This window comes from Drosophila ananassae, chromosome 2L (assembly GCF_017639315.1).
Source record: "Drosophila ananassae strain 14024-0371.13 chromosome 2L, ASM1763931v2, whole genome shotgun sequence".
In the NCBI taxonomy this organism is placed as follows: Eukaryota; Metazoa; Arthropoda; class Insecta; order Diptera; family Drosophilidae; genus Drosophila; species Drosophila ananassae.
Window position 1 is genome coordinate 28,114,195 of NC_057927.1, and position 18,967 is coordinate 28,133,161.

Here is an 18,967-nt window from a genome sequence, read left to right on the forward strand (position 1 = left end):
CAAAAGGCCAGGGCTCAGCAACAATGGCGACGCCGGCAGAACCAGAAGGCCCCCTGTTATCCTCTCCTTATCCCATCTCTCCTGTCCCAATTTTAGACATGCGCAGTAGCCAATAAAGTTATATGTACTTATATATGTGCGTAGTTTGGGGCTTTCGTTATTGTTGCTGCTTTTAACTCGTTATGCATAAAAATATTAAAATTTGTGGTAAATAAACGAAAAATTAACTATGTACATATATAGAGTATGTATACAAAGGAGTTTTTATCGGTGTGGGTGATAGGTTTAAAAAAGAGATTTCGGCTCTCTCTTTCTCTGTCTATAGTACTCAGGATTCGCAGCTTATGCGGCCGCCATTCCAGGGCCAACGTCGGCGACAGCGTCAGCATCAGCATCAGCGTCAAGTGGCGGCCCAATTCCTGTGGGTACATTAGTGCTAATGATGATTGAAACGACAAACGTGACGGTGGAGCACTCCAAAGGATGATCTGCCCCCGCATCTTCACTGTTGTATGTACCCGTCGTTCTTAAACCATCATTTTTGACTTTGATTTTCGAATTTGTCTCTCGTGGGTATTTCGAAATTTGAGAGGAAAATGGAGCCAGAACTTACGCCGCCATTAACCATTTCTTTTATTCTTTTGAAGCTCTTCCTTTTTGTTCCTCTGCTGCATCCTCTCGCATTGATTTACTTTGATGGCAGCTAAATGAGGCCTTCTTCTTCGCCATTGCGCTAGTGGCGTAATGATCGTTGGCATTCCCTGTAGTTTATCAAACGGTAAATTGAAAGCTCGTTTGGGGAGGTAGTTGGTTAAAGTTTGCTAATTGGGCTAGCCGGGCGGGCCTTGTCGGAGATGGGTTAGTTGAACGGCTAACTAAATCGTGTTTAAAACGAGGAAAATTTAACGTGTTAGTTTAATGGAGTCTGATTTCATACTATTTTTAATGGAATAATACTTAGATATATGTCCTTTTAATACGTGTACCAAAAGAATAAAATGTGGAGAAGGAAAAGAAAAACACTGCTTATTTTTATTCGCTTATTGCTTCATTAATTATGTCTGTCCTCACACCGCCTCTCCCCAAACGTAGTTGCCACTGAATCAAAAATTATTATCAGTCGAGCAGCGCCATATTGTTTGTCATTTATTATTTCCGCTGTGGCTGGCACCGCCCACTCAACAAGCGCAAGTGTGTGAGAGCGAGGGAGATGAGGCGAGCAAGCCAATTATCCATTTATTTCATAATTTCAATAACTTTTCATACACTCGTACAGAGAGTATTCAGGCGTGGTGGCACGAGAATGGGAAGGCTGCTCTGATAGGTGGGAGGCTTGGGTGGTGGTTGGTGAATTGTGGGTGGTGGGTGGTGGCTTGGTTGATGGCTGAATCACTTCGGTGGGTGATTCGTTTTTATGTAACTGCCTGTCTTTCTGTCTGGTGGTTGCTTCTGAAAAATGATGATGATGATGTTGTTATGCCTCTGCCACCTCTCGCTCCTTCTTGTTCCAGCATTTCCTGGTCTCTTTTATAGTCAAGGTCAGCCTGATAAGATTTCAATGGTGCCACTTTTTGAAAATATGTACAAAATTTTATTATGTTCATCAAAATGTTTGTTATATATTTTAATATGGAAATTATTTCTTATTATTCGTTATTAATTTTAACACGATCAATGGTATATTCCTTACTTATTTTTCTCAAAGCATGTGCAGCTTGTAGAATATCAAAATGCTTTCAACGTAATCATAGCTGTATTTTGAGAGAAAAAAACACAAAGGATGAGCTCCCGAGAAAAATCACAACTCTCCTAAGCACACATACACAAACAGAAACAATCACTCACCCGAACACACACACAGACACAAAGTTACGCTACAGCAGAGCTGCCTCTGTCGGCGTCAGCGCCCACGTCTACAGATATTGTAAAAATTTTACGGCCACGAACTTTTGAGTTCAGTTGAGTTTGCAACACGAACGCGTTCGCATGCTTCACCGGAAGTTACAAGTATCTTCCATTTTTACTTCGATTTCCGTTCCAGCCTTCCGGAAGGCGCTGAATTGTAGGCAACACTTTTTGCAGTACCGTCGGAAAATCGTGATATCGAAGATAAACTATCTATTTTGACGAAGTGCTAGTGTTTCATTCTACAGTGCGAAATTGTAAACGTTTTTTGGATTACAATTTACATTTATACAAGTTAAAACTTTATTCAATGCACACGGAACTGCATTAAAAAGGTTTGTTAAAAAAAAAGTGAATGAAAGTTCTTATAACGAAATCTGCCGACGGTATTTTCAGATATGGCGGATAGGATATTAATATACATATATTAATATCGGTGGATATGATAAATACCATGAAAAATAAATAAACCATTTTTTGTATTGTAAAATTTAATATTTTTTTTATTTTAAGATACTTGTACAAATTTAATACATTTTGTAAAAATTAGAACTACTTTAATTCTGGTTTTTGTAATTAAAGTTTCAGTCGTATAATAGTTACATTTCATTAGACATTTTAGTAAACATTTTGGGCCAGCTACTTAAACTAACATTTTAATTGGAAGCCGAATTACCAAACATGTATTAACTTTAGAATTAAAGAATACAATTAATAACACAGGCCAACAGCAAAAAATCTCCACGCATAATTTTACCTGCTCCATAACCTTTAGGCTCCCCTGAACCAAAGTCCAGAACAAACATAGGTTCTATCACCCACCGTTTCCGCGGTACACCTAAGAGAAGAAATTGATCAAATTTTACCATATATTGAATTATGTAGGCCGTGAAATGGCTACGACCATCATTGTTTCCAGTACATATCATTTTTGAAATGTATGTGTACCAACTAAAATTAAAAAATGGTATCTAGCAGTTACCATATCTTTGGAATACTCATCAAAAGTTGAAATCTCAGATTTTCTACGTTAAGTTTTGGTCTTCTATGATTTTTCCCCAAACATTTTTCTATGGAAGATTTTTATTTTCTTATTGAAATCAGTAGATCATACCATGTTTTAATTTTGGATTTAAGGAAAAACTCGAAATAATTTTATTGAATTTAATATAGGTGGTTCAACAATATTTTCTTAAATTAAATTGGAGTTTTTAATCTCATATTTTCAAAAAGTCATGGCTATCTAAAACTGTTTCTATATTCAAAACGTATCTATTGCAGGTTCAGCTTGTTTAGTAAAGCTTTACAGAAGTTGTAGATAGCCATGACTTTTTGAAAATATGAGATTAAAAACTCCAATTTAATTTAAGAAAATATTGTTGAACCACCTATATTAAATTCAATAAAATTATTTCGAGTTTTTCCTTAAATCCAAAATTAAAACATGGTATGATCTACTGATTTCAATAAGAAAATAAAAATCTTCCATAGAAAAATGTTTGGGGAAAAATCATAGAAGAGCAAAAATTAACGTAGAAAATCTGAGATTTCAACTTTTGATGAGTATTCCAAAGATATGGTAACTGCTAGTTACCATTTTTTAATTTTAATTGGTACACATACATTTCAAAAATGATATGTACTGGAAACAATGATGGTCGTAGCCATTTCACGGCCTACATAATTCAATATATGGTAAAATTTGATCAATTTCTTCTCTTAGGTGTACCGCGGAAACGGTGGGTGATAGAACCTATGTTTGTTCTGGACTTTGGTTCAGGGGAGCCTAAAGATTATGGAGCAGGTAAAATTATGCGTGGAGGAAAAAAAAAGTTGGAAATTGTCGGCCTGTGTAATTGCAATGGTCGATTCGATATTTTCGGCTAAGTGCTCAGAAATTTTTTTTTTCAAATTTTTTTTTTAGTTTATGTATTTAGTTTATAAATATTTATTTTAAATCAATAGTAGCTAACATAGTAGCTAACATGTAGTCAGTTTAGAATCTAAAGGGATCCGAACATGATTGAAGCTATTCTTTGATAAGCCCTTGATTTTTGAATTTTCATTAGAAATATATATTTCTTTTTAATTCAAAATCACGTTTTAATTGCTTAAAATCGAGCTAGAGAGAGCAGTATCTTGCAGTAGCATCTTTGGGAATTCCCTTTGAGCCTTTAGAAATCCACTTGTTACACCAAATTTGCATTCCTTAATGAAGCTCATTTGGAGCACGATGTTAGCTATTTAGTTAAATCTGCTTCAACTCAGCTTGAGACATTCACACATTTAGCTTGCGGCACAAACAATGGCACCGACATCTGAGTTGATGGGCGGGATTGGGGATAGTTCACGCACCTGGGTGACCAACAACAGCAGCAACTGAAACAGCAGCACCAAATGCAGCCACAATGAAGCAGCAAGCTGTGACAAAGTCTCAATTAGGCTATCGTATTGCGGCGAGTAGAATCATGGACTGTGTGCAAAGGAGAGGGCACGCAATTAAGCAAATGAATGCACGCGCAGACAGAGCAAATGGATGCACTGCCAAAAACTAACTGCTTTAATACTAATCACAGAGGATTGGGTTTACTAAATAATGTAAAACACAGAAACTCGACAGCTTTGGGACATTACTATTTAATCTTTAGAACTAGTTAAGCTTCTATTTGCATAAATGTGGCGTATTTTATCAAAAATTTGCTTTTAGCAGTTGAAAAATTAAGTATATATTTCAGAGTTTATAATCCAAATACAAATATTTTAGATAAATAGTTATATTTTTCAATAGGTAGCGAAAGCATTAAGTAGAGGCCATCTCGCTAACTCGTTGTTTTGACATTGTTCAATCTCAGACCAGTCCTGACCAAGCACTTCATGGTAGAGCGATTGCGCCAGGCAAGGATCACATTTCACTTAACTGTGGATTTAATCGGGAAGTCGTTGACACCCGGCCAAGCACCAACACAACAATGCATTGAAGCAACAATTAAGCTCTGGCATTTCGCCTATTTGCAGAGGCGACGTAGCGACAACTTGGAGACAGTGGCAAATACCTAAGCATGCTGCAGAATCCTTCCAAATATCACGCAAATCCCTTGTCGCACTTTTTGGCATTGCATAACACACAGGCCAGCGGCGGAGCAGGGACAGGGGGAGTAGGAGTTGCAGGCGCAATCCCTACACATGGTCAACCACATCATGCGCTGCCCACAGCGGCGCTGGCAGCAGCTGCTGCCGCGGCGGCGGCCGTCTCGGCAGGTCAAAGTTCGTACCAGATGGAGCACCAGCAGCAGCAGCAGCATCACCATCTGCAACAGCAGCATCATCATCAACTGCAGCAGCATCATCATCAGCAACTCCACCACCCGGACAGCCACCCACCGACTACGAGCAGCAGCAACACCAGCAACAGCAGCAACAGTAGCAACCACAGCATTAGCAGCAGCAACCACCGGGAACAGTTGGCGGCGGCTGCCACTGCGACGTCGCACGCGCAGCTCATTGAGGCGGCAGCGGCGCATTCCTCCCTCGACGTGGGCAAGTCCTTTACCATCGCCGCCATTTTGGGCCTGCAGGGCCAGCGCAAGGACTACAACAATGCCATCAACCTGTCCCTACACGACAACAACAACGAGAACAATAATAACGGCAAAAACAAGGGCTATACTAGCAACACCAACAACATCAACATCAACAGCCAGAGTGTAAACAACTTCAACTGTGATAGTAGCGCTGGGGGCCGCTATCTGAGTGGACATCCGCACCAGACAGGATTTGCGGCGGTTGCTGCCGCCGTGGGAGCAGCGCCTTCAGCCCTGCAGAGCCTACAGCAACTTCACCAGCAGCACCACGCCCAGCAACAGGCTAGCCTCAGTTTCCAGCGCGAGAAGCTTAAGTCGGGTGAGTTAATGCTTAGCTAAGTACAAAGATCAAAGGAAAAATATCATTATTTGCATAATTTTGCCCGCTTCATATCCCTAAGAGTCCCCCCAACCCCCAAAGATTTTGGGATCCCCTAAAAAAAATTTTTGCATCAAAGAAAACAAGTACATCACAACATGTACTTTACCCATTAATAATATTAATACTGTGGGCCGTATTATTGGGAAGACCAAAAATAATCAAGCTAATAAAATTTTGACGTCTGCATATGCACATAGGACGGCTATTGTCAAACTAATTGCAGTGAAGGAGACATCTCCGACCTTATACGGTCGGACCAAAATAACCTTCTGAAACGATACTCACTCACTCGTTTTTAGGGTGTTGAATAAAATGTTTAGCAACGCTAATGACACCTATTGGTATTTAATTTATGGAATCATGAATATTACTATTTATGAGTATAAAATGTCAAATGAATAATATTAATTACCTGTATCAATTGGTGCTGGTTTAATGGGTCCCAGTCGAAAGCCGAAAATGGGATGCTCCACGCCCTGAATGTCCTCCTTAGGGTTCTCGCCCTGCGTTCTAGAACTGTCCATTGAATTCCAGCTCCCACTGCGCCATTCACCGCTGAGCATGCGGCAGAGCACTCTCCTCCGACCTCCTCCGGGACGACCTTCGGTATCCCAGTGACGTGGCGCGTGGTAGTATTGTACGTAGACTTCAGGAGACTTCCACATAGTCCAGATCTGTATTCCGGACTTCTTCACATAACCCTTGCTGCGCATCACCTCTTCGATCTGACGGAACACATCCTCATTCTTTTGATTCCGATCATTTAGCTGCACCAGGGCGTTAATGTTCTGGATAATATTGAGCATCTCCAGCATTTCGGCACGGCTCCACAAGTTGCGTTCCGGCCGAGTGCTGCCCGGCAGGGAGGAGTCGCATTTTCCGGAGGAGCTCCCGCTCAAGCTGCTGGAGGACGGGGGCGGCGAGACATGGGCCTTAACGTGCGTGGGCGTCACAATATCATTACCTGAGGACGCCGTGTGCAGCAGGCTGTTGATATCCTGCCCTCTCTGACCTTAACTCTGACGCATGTTGTGCTCCAATTTGCTCAGCAGTCGCATCTTTGTGTGGGCTGCCATTGTGGTGGGCGGGGAGCCCAGGCTGGAGTTTGAACTGTAGGACCGAGGTTGCCAGACGACGAGGAGCTATCGTTCAGGCCCATATAGCGCGGCATTAACATGGGTGCGGATGTCAAAAATTACGCTCTTTTCGAATCATTGAAATAAAAGCGAAAAGTATTTCAAATTAGTTTTGAAAACTCTCGAATAAGGTTCTTTTAAAGTCCCTAATGAATGTGGAACTCCGTTCCAGAACTTTTTTTCAATGCGATTGGTAAAATTTTCTAATCCTTTGGTATTATTCAAAAGGCAGTAAAATTTGCATAAAAGATATAATGATTTTTCGTTCATCTTTCACCGACTTCTGGTAGCTATCTTCACACGACTCTTTTGGTTGATTAGGCCCCATTGATTAAAGTATATACGATCATACTTTTTTTTAGATTCGCACAAGAAGAGTGCCCTTAAAAACAAACGTGTCCGCACCATATTCACGCCCGAACAACTGGAGTGCCTGGAGGCGGAATTTGAACGGCAGCAGTACATGGTCGGCCCGGAGCGGCTCTACCTGGCCCACACCCTAAAGCTAACGGAGGCGCAAGTTAAAGTGTGGTTCCAGAATCGACGCATTAAGTGGCGCAAGCATCATTTAGAACTAACGCAACAGCGGTTGGCTTTGATCAGACAGACGCAGCTCCCAGGAACAACTATGCTAGGAAATCAGACAAGCTCAGCTAACGCGAGCCATGCAGGATCAACTGACCCCACGACGGGACGTACTGCCGTCTCGCCCAGCCTACAGGATGAAGATAACGACGATAGCAAGCAATCGCTCTCCCTATCCGGAGCCATGCCCCCGCTCAGTCGAGCGCAGTCAGAATCGGATCTTTCCATTTGCAATGACTCCCTGGATGGAGATAGCCTCATGGATGGAAGTGAGGAAACCTAAAACCATTCCAGTGCAAAGCATTTTCTTGTAAATATAAAAAATAAATATGTACAATATGGGTTTTCGTTCTATTTAAGGGTTTCTCCTGGAAAATATTTGTAATTTAATGAAAGTAAGTTAAGGTTGATGGAAAATGAAAGTTTAGGGGAAAATAATAATATGCTGCTAAATATACAACAAATTTTTAATGTTTTCATTCAAGTTTCATTATTATATCATGAAATACTCAATGCATAAAAAGTTTTATTTATTTTAAACTATATTATCTTTATCATATCACATATCGCAACATACGAATAAATTTATAGTAATATAAATAGTAACTATTATTGCTTTTGACCGGCTTCCTGTGCAAGGCGATCATAGCATGATAGATGTACTATATCACCATTGGGAAATCTAACGAATCTCCGGGGAATATTGAAAGGTTTTTCGCAATCTGAACACAGCGTGAACTCGTTGACTTCAAAGCTGATATTTTCTTTGGCCTGCAACTCCTTTTCCAGGCGGCTCGACTCCGCTTCGAGCAGACCACGCATGATTAGCGACTGGTGTTTATCGGCCAGTATGTGGCGAAGTGATTTATTGAGGTATTGCTCAATGTGAGGTAGCGGCATGTCATCGGGGAGGAGCTGTGGAGATTTAATATTAGAAAATAAACGCTAGGAAGCTCAAGCAATGAATTACCGGGACAACATCAAATGGATTCATTTTAGTGGCGTATTTGTTAAGCAGCTCCAATGCTAGCTCTCTATTGACCGTGGCAAAATCTGTATGCAATGGAACTCCTACGTAAAGTGGCTCTTTAGGTGGAATTAGGATGCACTTAATAAGCGTATGGAATATTTCATTGTCCTCTTCGTAGTTGGCTTCAGCATATTCCGTTGCCTTAGACACGTCTCCCAGAACATGTATAAAGATCGCCAGCACCTTATCGTGCTGCTTAAGGCGGCCCAGAATCAGCGCTCTTTCCTCCAGAAGAATGTTTGTAGGAAAATCCTCTAGCACACGATCGGGTGAATACTTATCGGATTCTTTGAGCATCTTATAAAGTTTCTCGCGTAAGGTCTTAAGCTCAGGAACATCCTCCCTGGAAAAAATAAGAGATGATTAAATTGTCAAACTGAACTGTGTTCACGTACCCTTTTTCCTTTTCAGTCAACATTCTTTGAATCTTATCGAAATACTGTTTGATCAGAGCGTTGTGGCGCAGAGTGTTCTCATCATTCCACACTGCGATCAGGTGCTCTAGGTAGGGAATAACCAGGGCCTTGTGTTTGCTTACCAAAAAGTCCAACACTTTGGCACGCGGCAGGGATTCCACCTCGATTAACTCTTCTGTGAATATAGTTAGGCCCTCCTCAGGGTTTTCCTGCAAAACCCAATCAGCAAACTCGAATATCAGTTGAAGATGGTCGGAACCCAGCTCTTGGAGATATCGAATTGTTCGCTCGCGACCCTGCAAAACTGACCCCTCTCGACTTGCTTGATCCTTAAGCAAATTAAGGGCATCTCTATGCTTGCCTTTCATCTGGTAGAGAATTATAAGTTCTGAGATCTTGTTATACTTTTTGAGAGTCCTCTCCGATTCCACCAAGTGACACTGATTGAGACGCAGGATGGGAGCCACCATTAAATCTTTTGTTTGCAGGTAGCACTTGAGCAGCGTTGTGTCGATAATTTCTAGCAACGATTTGGACGTGCTTTTGGTATCACGCAACTTTACCACTTCCCGCTGGCGGGCAGCACTCAGAAATTCTATTAGAGCTTCGTAGGCATACTCCAGATCGGTTTCCTCTAGCATCGGAACACTGGGCACAGGGACATGTAAATTTTCATTACCTTGATTTGGTTCGGGCCCTAGGTTGGGGAACAATCGGATGACATCATATGGGTCTACGGCCGCCTTTTCAAACTCCTTCATTGCTTCCGAAAAGTCTTTGTTTGTGAAAAGGGCTTTGGCATTTAACATATGAATCTGGCGAATAATGTTCGTCTTTTCAACGGTTGGTTCATCCGAAATTTGCTGTAAAAAAATGTTTATTTACGTTACAGAGTTAAAGGCGGTTACTAACCGTTAGTTCAATAGCCAGTTGAAACTTTCTTTGCTGAATCAGTTGCTCGCGCTGAGTGGGTATGTCCACAAGACGTATGCACCACAACTCCGAGATAGCGGCAGCAAAAATGATTCCCTGGCTGGCCCGAACCAGAAACCGGGTCTTTGCCAGTTCGGGTATGTTCTGCACAAGTGTATCCTTTCCCAGTAGACTGCGAACCTCAATGGATTGGTTGACACGGCCGATGACGTAAGGTTCATCCCATACTGAAAATATATGCGTTGATCGTATGCGTTTTCGAAAGTAGCAGGTTTCTTACCTAAGCCCAAAATGGAACTTGACCACGGTATCGGGGGAGGCGAGTTCTTGCTCTCCATACCACTAGGGCGCACCTCCTCTTTGGATGAGTCTTTGTATTGACTCGGGTCGACGACAACCAAGTAGTTGTCCTTCGAAATTCCCAGCAAGTTATTTCGGATAATACAACTGCAGGGATCTCTACTGATGGACGAGGAGGTGAGTATCAGATCGTGTTTTTTAGGCGGTATGACAGATATCTAAAAAATAAGAATATCCAAGTTGAAGAAGCAAAAACAAAACAAACAATGAAAACTCTTACATCGTAAATCACATATTGGTCTTTGTAGCCTACGCAGACTGCGTGGCCCACCCAGCAGAGCGACTTTGGTACGTCGGACAGATCGATGCTTATCTCTAAGGAGTCTATCATGTTCGTTTTCCAATAGAAGAACACTAGCTTTCGTCGAATAGCGCAACACAGACGTATGAGGGTAACCACCTCACCGGTAGTTGATTTCTCTGAGCCCACATCCATAGTAAACAAGGTACAGCCTTTCGTATTAAGTGCACTATGCAAGAAGGCGAAATTACTCTCTACCCGGCTAATATCGCACACCTGCACCAAGTTGTCAGTCAAGACAAACAGAAGATTCTCGGCGGCAACTACCTCCATCTGACTGATGGCTTTCCGGCTGAAATTGTTGTTAAACATTCGCATATCCACGTCCTTCTGGTCTTCAATAACGTACATGATGAGCTGTCCGCTGTTAGTGCCCAAAATTACATGGTTGCCTACAATAGAATGCAGTGATGAAGAACCGCTCACAACTAAATATCAGAATTTTACCATAAGCAGCAATAGACTCAATTTGAACGCCCTTTGTCAGGATAGGATGAACACTGTAGGCTTGGTGCATCTTGATTAGTTATTTACCCTCCAATCGGCGTTTGATAACGGCAACTAAATCCGGAGCAAGTGCATCCGCCCAAGATTTTTATAAACAATGGAAACCGTGGTATCGATATGAGTCAGCTGATGGTTCATCACTAGCACAGTCTATCGAACTAGTTCGGCGCGCCACTTGCCATCACTAGTCCTTTTCACTTTAGCGAGGCGAAATTGTCACATTTACATTTGACAAAATTGTAAGTTTGTAGAGCTCTTCGAGTGCCAAATACGTTTTAAAGTCTCACCACAGCCTAGTGGAACCAAAGACTGACAGTTTCATATTGTTTGCTCTAGCCCAGCGCCAGTAGCTACACCCCAGACATCAACATCCAACAGCAGCGACAGCAGCACCAATATGCCTAAGAATAAAGGAAAAGGTGGCAAAAACCGTCGTCGTGGTAAGAACGAGAACGAGTTCGAAAAGCGCGAGCTGATCTTCAAGGAGGACCAGCAGGAATACGCGCAGGTGACCAAGATGCTGGGCAACGGTCGGTTGGAGGCAATGTGCTTTGATGGCGTCAAGCGCCTGTGTCACATTCGGGGGAAACTTCGCAAGAAGGTGAGTAGCTGTGGACTCTCTTTGCCTTTGTCTCTTTGTGGATGTCCGACTCTCTTAATTTCGTTTCTGCTCTCTTAAGCGCTTTGGCATTGGCATTTATCAATTGTGTTTATATTGTGCATGCCGTTTTGCGAAATGCCAAATAAATTTGTCAGTTTTTATACAATTTTCACTCAATGGCTCATTTTTGAGGCTCTACTGAATGCTGAACGCTGTACAGTTCGGTACTAAGAGAACCATTCGCAGTAGATTTCTGGTCCATTGCGTGGGAGTCATCGTCCTTGGCTGTGCATGTTTGCAACAGAATTGCCCCCTTCTGTAAAGGCGATTAAATTAAAAATATAGACAGAAATCTGCATCTCAATGCAGCGGAGACTAGACCTTCCGGAAACTCTAGTTGTGGGAGTCCTACTATTTGGTTATCGCGTCTTAGAAGCCATATATTGTAGTATTTGTAGAATACTGTTTTTAAATTGCAGTTTACCTGATAACTACAAAAGTCCCCTAGCCAGCAGTCTGGAAATATTCTGCAATTGCTTTTACCTGTTATCTCCTACCTGCCTTGGCCTTAGCCGTGTTAGTGGTCATGGGCCTATCCGTTAGCCCAGAGATTAGATCGATTCCTCAGAAAGGTATGAGCACATGTCACATTTGGATGGGACTTCACTCCGCAGGAGAGGTGCCATAAACAAGATTCCAGATCTCGTACGTCATGGTCGTGGCGTCAGCCAGAAGCTAATATTGGAGATCGAATTGAGTTTCCAATCAAGGCGGACATGTCGCACAGATGTCATAAATTAGCTACGCAACCAAAAATTTCCCGGAATGGGGAAGCCCGTGTCGTTGGCTAATTAATCGAAAAACAAAACAATGATAGGGCTGTGCATATTTGCACATGGAGCCCCTGGCGCTGATCATACTCTGTATGCATAAAGTGAAACACGAATTCATTAACTTGCAACCATGTAGAGACGATATCTGGGTCAGTCTATGAAATAAAATCACTTGTATTGCCATAAAAGAAATTCTCCATCAACATCCTGACTTGGCAATAATTCCACGATCGAAATTAGCCACGGGGCCAGGGGGCATCAGCATTTATCTAATCTACATTAAAGCCGCGTGCCCAAGACTCAAATTATTCACTATTTTAGGGTTCCTGCGACGCAAAATGGTGGCTCCACAATTGCGTCTCGATCTACATAAATGGACTTATAATCTCTCTTGATACAGAAGCCCTAATGGTGTTATGTAATCTCGGGGATGAGTTCCGTACACGCGTCCCATATAGGCGCCATTATCATTAGTTTGGCTAATCTCTCAAGTATTTTGGCTAAGGAATTTATTGGCTCGGACCTGGCTAGATTAATGGATTGACTTTGAAGTGCAGCGGGTCGAGTTGGATCCCTGGTTGTTGCAAAAAGAAGTTTCCCAGAGCAAGACTGGCCAAAAAGGCTAAAAATAAATGTGATGGGGACTCGTAAAAATGCCAAGCCTTTTATATCGACTTCCTATTTAATAATTTTACGTCTTATCCTTATCTATGAAAGCCCTAGCACTTGCTCCAATTTGCATTCCTTTCTGATATCGCCGTGCTATCAGCCCATTTTCATAATTGATCATTAGTGGATGTGCGGACTTTACAACTGGGGGCCCTCTTGATTACTCAGGTCTTTGTTCAACAAAAGGGGCGGCTGTTGGGCTCGAAGTTCAATAAGTTCTCTCTCAGACGTCTAGACCCAATTGTCTTGGCCGTAAACAGTCCCGTATTTTGCCGTTTTCACTGCTGTCCCCAAATGTCAGTCAATCACACAGTAGTCAGCTGATGGCCCCAATTGCCGAGCTCTACGAGTTCCGCCCTAATCTCCCCATGAATCCTAATCTGACAGTCTTGCCATGCTCTCCATGATTCCCTTTTTTGGCCAGACGCTCGCCGGGGGCATGACTAATGCATGGAGAGGCGCTAGGCGAACGGGCTGGGACCACCCCCAAAACGCCCCATCTCCTCGCCCGGCAACAGAATCGTAATGCTTTGTAGCGCGAATTCTTATCTTGTCGAGTCCCTCCACTTATTTCACAATTAGCCAAGCTTCAGGAAAAATGAGGGAGTTATAATTTCTCTTCTTCTCAAATATATGCGTTTTAATTCAAATATAATATAATATTCAAATATAGGCATTTAATTCTCAACTAATTTCTGGTTAAGCTCATATCTAGATACCCTGGACAAAAACAAAGCCATGTTTGCTTGGATGAGATAAAAATAGAAATGTATCTAAAAATAACAGAAGTTTGTTTATCTTTGGATTTCTACTGGCTTTTTCCAAGATCGGGAACTAGAGCAATTCTGTTTTTATTTTAAGTTGGATAATGCAGATTGAATGAAAACAGCGCCCTTCAAATGAAAAGTCTTGGATTAGGTTTAAATATTTTCAATTTTATTCATGTTTTCTTAATATATAATTCTTATTAGTAGCTTCAAGGCAGTATTTCTCACTCTTTGTTGAACTTATAAACCTACGAGATGTCCTAGAGAATCTACTGAAATTTTTTTTAGTTTTTTTATCTTTTGTATTTTTTTTATATTTAATTTTTTCGATATCTTCACATTCGAGCTCATTTTTTTCCGAGAAATTGTTTCCTTGACAATGTACTTTCTACATAATCTGGGTGGCTGTGCTGATGACCTGGTTGATCCAGTCCGTAAATGCGGAGACCCGCACAAAGACCGACGGGGCGTTCTTCTGGCCGCAAGGCATTTTGCCCCAAGACACTATCCCGATGACAATGTTGGCCTGCTCGAACTGCTCCTCGCAGCACTGCTGGATCAGGGGACCGCCGGAGTCAGCGGTGCAGATGCTGACCCCGCCGCTCAGCGGACCAGTGCACAGATTGGTCTCGTGCAGTTGCAGTCCCGAGCGGGCCAAGATTTGCTCGCACAGGGTCATGTCCAGAATGGGCATGTTGGCCTCCTGCAGCCGGTGCGGATAGTTGGGCACCGCTGTCATCGAGACATTGCCCCACCCGTAGAGCGTTCCGTATCCATCAGGCTGGGCATCCTGCTCTGGCAGCGTCGCTGGCTGGACGTATTCGTCAAAGACCAGAGCATCCTTGGTGTAGATTAGGGCGATGTCGTAGGGATTCACTCCGCCGAGGTAGAGCTCGTGCCGCACATAATAGTCGATGTGGCGCATTTGAATGCTAGCCGCCTCTCCCGTGTGGTCATGGATGTCGTGACTGCCGGCCACGATCACCGAGTTCTCTACTGCTTGCGGAGAGCTGAGGCAGTGGGCCGCCGTCAGGATCCAGTGCTCGTTGATGACAGTCCCGGCACAGTAGTGCACCAGGCCCTGATCCGGCGTCATCATCTGGATGCTGACAACGTAGGGGGCCGAGTGTGGAGTCGCCTCCCGCTTGGCCAGGAACTTCTTGCTCCAGTGCGTTTGTCGCGGTGCTTCCAGAGTGCTAATCCGGTTCTCCAGCAGCCCGTATGCCGCTAGATTCATGGCCATGGTGTGAGCTGATCCACCGCCGCCAACGCTGGCACACTTGCGAACGGTGGGGAGCTGCATGGAGCCGGAATGTGCTGAGCCACTGAGCACGACCATAATGCTGGCTATGGTGGTCAGGAGCACTGAGTAGATGCATCTGTAGGATAAGAGCATGATGTCCTCACTCTGGTTGCACGCGCCGCACGATCCCGATGGGTAGTAGTACGTAATCTTGACGGTTGTTTCGGGGTTGGGGTTTGGATGGGGCCGCGAGACTCGATTGTGGTGTTCGGGTTCGCGACTGTTTCTTAGCTTTTCGCCCTCGCTTTGGCGTGTTTGTAGCACTTCACTTGTATTCCGTTTCGTCTTGGCATGGAACTCGCTTTGTTCGGCTCGATTTTGCCGTGTTCCGTGTTAAGGTGTCTCTTGTTTGCTGGCTGTTTTAGATTTGCCCGGCCCGGGCGAGTGGGAGCTGTACTTATAGAGCCACCTCTCCAGGGAGAGGGTTGCCTCCATTGGCTGCGACTGAACTGGCTTCTTATCGTTATCAGTGACGAGTCGCGATAGCAGAAATTTGGCGAGTGCCAATACGGTTTTCAGGGCTCTGGCTCCCGAATGCCCTACCCCCTTAAAAAAATCCGCCTAATCGGCGGTACAATCTTGCCGGCTGAGATTTATGTAAGAAAAGTGCGTAGTAACTTTCAGATAAAGACAGCGTGGGAAGTTCATTTTCTGGACTTAAATCACCCATTTATGAAATCATGTTCGAAGGTGTTGTGAAACTTAAGCCCCAAATTCTAGAATAATTTCCCAAAAATTAAACTTGTGTGTAAGCGACGAAATAATTATGACACATGCAATTCCAGCTGAAAAGGGGCAACAAATAGTTAACGTATGAGTTACTTACATTGAATTCATTAAAAAGCCTGATAATTTCTTTACAGAAGACTATTCCACTGCTAAACGCTTACAATTGGCTTTATATTACGGCGATAAAAATCAAGTTCGGTGAGGTCTACAGCTATATATAGCAATACGCGGGTCGGGGTATAGATATAGCAGCCTGCTGCCTCAAATGCCAAACTTGTGACGAGGCACAGCAGTTTCTTACTCACTGGGATACCTCGCAAACAGCAAGGGAGTGGAGAAACCCGGTACTTCCCGGCCAGCGCTACCTTGTGGCTGTGATGGAGCGTGCCCGGGCAATGGGCTTCCTTATCAGCTATCGTAATAGGTCAATTTCGTTCCGATTTAGTCACGATTCACTGCCTGAGCGTGATCTATCGTGCTCGTGCTCTTCTGCAGGAACAGATAGCCGGCCTGGCATAGGGTCTTCTACTTCGATTTTAATTGATGATGAACACTCCAAAGTTCAAGACAACCCATCCAGGTGGTTATTTTCAGCGTAGACGTAACGCCAAATTCGTTCTGCGCGGCTACTGTCACTTTTATTCCGTTTAATTAATTTTTAAGCCCCCCCCGCTTATCGATTCATACGTGGTCAGCCCGCTATATATGTGTCATTTAACCATGGCATTGGAATTTATATTGCATCCACTTGGGCGTACTACTACTGACAGGAAGTAGCTGGGGAAGTGAATTTGTGAATGGGCCTTTGAATCACTTTTCGAGTGCACCTTGTCCTAGGTCGTTGGCACTTGTTGACTTGCCAGTTGAGTAAGAGCCTCCGTGTTCCTACTGCAGGGGGATTTTGACAGATGGCAAAACGCATGGCATTTTCCAATTCCTGCTTTCTTGACAGACAGCTTCCATCTTTTCCAGCGTCGTAACACTCGCGTCCGATTACCTAACTATTTGCTCGAGAGGCTTGTGCTTCCTCAGCTCGTGATGGAATTGGAGATTTGTGCGTCGGAAGGCATGCTGCTTATCACGTCAGAGCCGAAATTCGGTTAACTTGTGATTGAGGTTGAGATACCTCTACCTCCTTATCGCATCCGTGCAGAAATAGTCCGTATTGCGTGGAATTACCCCGTTGATGGCTTCATTTAGTTATCTTTCCCATACATACGTGGTACATATAAGACTTCTGGTCAGCAAGCTTCTCTAATCTCCAGTGGCACTATCGTTTGCAATGTTTGATGGTTAACTTAACTTAAGTACTGATTGGCATCCGATGGAGCTAATTGCTACAAACCTCACGTGAGCTACGCCTTCTTTTCCTTGTGAAATCAAGTCAAAAATGAATTTATTTTATTTATTGAATCGAAGTTTCTTGTTTGCCCTCACCTTTCCAAGGTCGGTTGAAATCATTGCGCCCATTTGCGAAATTCCCAGAACGCCTAGCTCTGCGCCATAGATCAGTATCTTTTATCTATTACACGGAATACAAGCTGCAAAATTGTACTTGGCGTTCCCCAAAAAGTGTTACTCATAAAACAAAGAGACCATTTTACTCTATTGTTCCCCAAACGAAAGAAACCCGCACGAGATAGCACTGTTTTGATTGCAAATTAAATTCTTTCTTTGCAGGTGTGGATTAACCAAGGCGACATCATCTTGGTCGGATTGCGAGATTACCAGGACTCAAAGGCGGATGTGATTCTTAAATACACTCCGGACGAGGCCAGGAATCTGAAGACATACGGCGAGTTCCCCGAGTCCGTTCGCATCAACGAGACAGTCACATTCGTGGAGGACGGCTTCGACGAAGACATCGAGTTCGGCGACGAGATTAGCTCCGAGGACGATGCCGACTCCGTCGACAACATCTGATTAACAAAAAACAAAGCGACGTCGGCAGGGACGGCGGGGACGTCCGCCTCCGCAGCAGCAGCAGATGCAGATGCAGCAGAGTCAGTTCGAGAATAGGGAATTAACAAATTGTAAAAAGCCAACCGCCCCCGCATCCTGTTGCAGACCTTAAACCCGGCCACCACGCCCCCAAATGATCCAACCTAGAGAGAGCGGCACAGCGCGAAGAAACTCAACATAGATATCAGAAACAAAAGCCCATTTAGTCATTTTGTTGTTTAATATTCTCCAGAATTTATAAATTGATTTTTGGAGTTTGAAGTGAATCCGAAATCCAAATAATTTCATTAACGGCCGCCTAAATCAAGAACAACCTATGTAAACCACTAGTAGAACTGTTACCCAGAGCAAATAATGCAACAATGCGAAACATTAATTAATTTTATTTGAATTAAACAAAAACTAAGAAAACAACAGATATTAGTTATTATTTATCCAAGAATATCCAATTTTCCAACTGAATTAAATGATACAAAACAAATGATACAAAAAATACAAAAACAAGAAAAAAAATATATTAAAACTCATGAATATATAATAGAAATTTAACAAAATTTAATGTTTAAGCCAATAGGAAAGTCGAACAGACAGCGAGAGGAGTTTAGAGAGTTTCAAATTTAGCTAGCAAGTAAGCAAAACCAACTCTACGATTTTCGTCAGATACATCTGTGAATGTGTTCTCCCTCCCCCCAAGTGTTCCTTCTCTGCATTTCGCCTCATGTCTTGTTTTCATTACTTTTGTTGATTTTTAATGGGTTTTCACACCACTCATATTCCAAATGCCCCTTCTGATTTCCTTTTTTGCTGTCTACGCATTCAGTTCTCTCTACTTAGTTTTAATGGAATTCGAACCAAAAGATAAACTTGTAAAAAGTATAAAAATATTGATTTTGTAAAGAGTTGAACTGCAATAAATGGCGTTGATTAACCCGAATGCATAACAGCAAATCCCACAGTTGTTTAAAAT

At 42.9% G+C, this 18,967-nt stretch overlaps 4 protein-coding genes across 4 annotated transcripts; 2 read left to right on the forward strand and 2 right to left on the reverse strand.

Moving 5' to 3' along the window:
- Positions 1 to 4,655: 4,655 nt before the first annotated feature.
- On the forward strand, positions 4,656 to 7,937 carry LOC6505723 (homeobox protein MOX-2). Its single transcript, XM_001964352.4, has 2 exons — positions 4,656 to 5,805; positions 7,367 to 7,937. Exons 1-2 carry the CDS (start codon positions 4,965 to 4,967, stop codon positions 7,870 to 7,872), a joined length of 1,347 nt encoding a protein of 448 aa, XP_001964388.1. The 5' UTR covers positions 4,656 to 4,964; the 3' UTR covers positions 7,873 to 7,937.
- Positions 7,938 to 8,074: 137 nt separating this feature from the next.
- LOC6505794 (vam6/Vps39-like protein) lies at positions 8,075 to 11,216 on the reverse strand. The gene is made up of 7 exons (XM_001964351.4): positions 11,077 to 11,216; positions 10,549 to 11,021; positions 10,249 to 10,486; positions 9,948 to 10,195; positions 9,015 to 9,898; positions 8,560 to 8,962; positions 8,075 to 8,504 (listed from the first exon to the last, which is right to left on the reverse strand). The coding sequence occupies exons 1-7, from the start codon at positions 11,144 to 11,146 to the stop codon at positions 8,199 to 8,201; spliced, it is 2,622 nt and encodes an 873-aa protein (XP_001964387.1). The 5' UTR covers positions 11,147 to 11,216; the 3' UTR covers positions 8,075 to 8,198.
- A 317-nt stretch (positions 11,217 to 11,533) lies between these two features.
- On the forward strand, positions 11,534 to 18,948 carry LOC6505724 (eukaryotic translation initiation factor 1A, X-chromosomal). The gene is made up of 2 exons (XM_001964349.4): positions 11,534 to 11,737; positions 17,719 to 18,948. The coding sequence occupies exons 1-2, from the start codon at positions 11,534 to 11,536 to the stop codon at positions 17,959 to 17,961; spliced, it is 447 nt and encodes a 148-aa protein (XP_001964385.1). The 3' UTR covers positions 17,962 to 18,948.
- Positions 14,164 to 15,875, reverse strand: LOC6505793 (transmembrane protease serine 9). The gene has a single exon (XM_001964350.4). The coding sequence runs from the start codon at positions 15,400 to 15,402 to the stop codon at positions 14,395 to 14,397; it is 1,008 nt and encodes a 335-aa protein (XP_001964386.1). The 5' UTR covers positions 15,403 to 15,875; the 3' UTR covers positions 14,164 to 14,394.
- Positions 18,949 to 18,967: the final 19 nt, after the last annotated feature.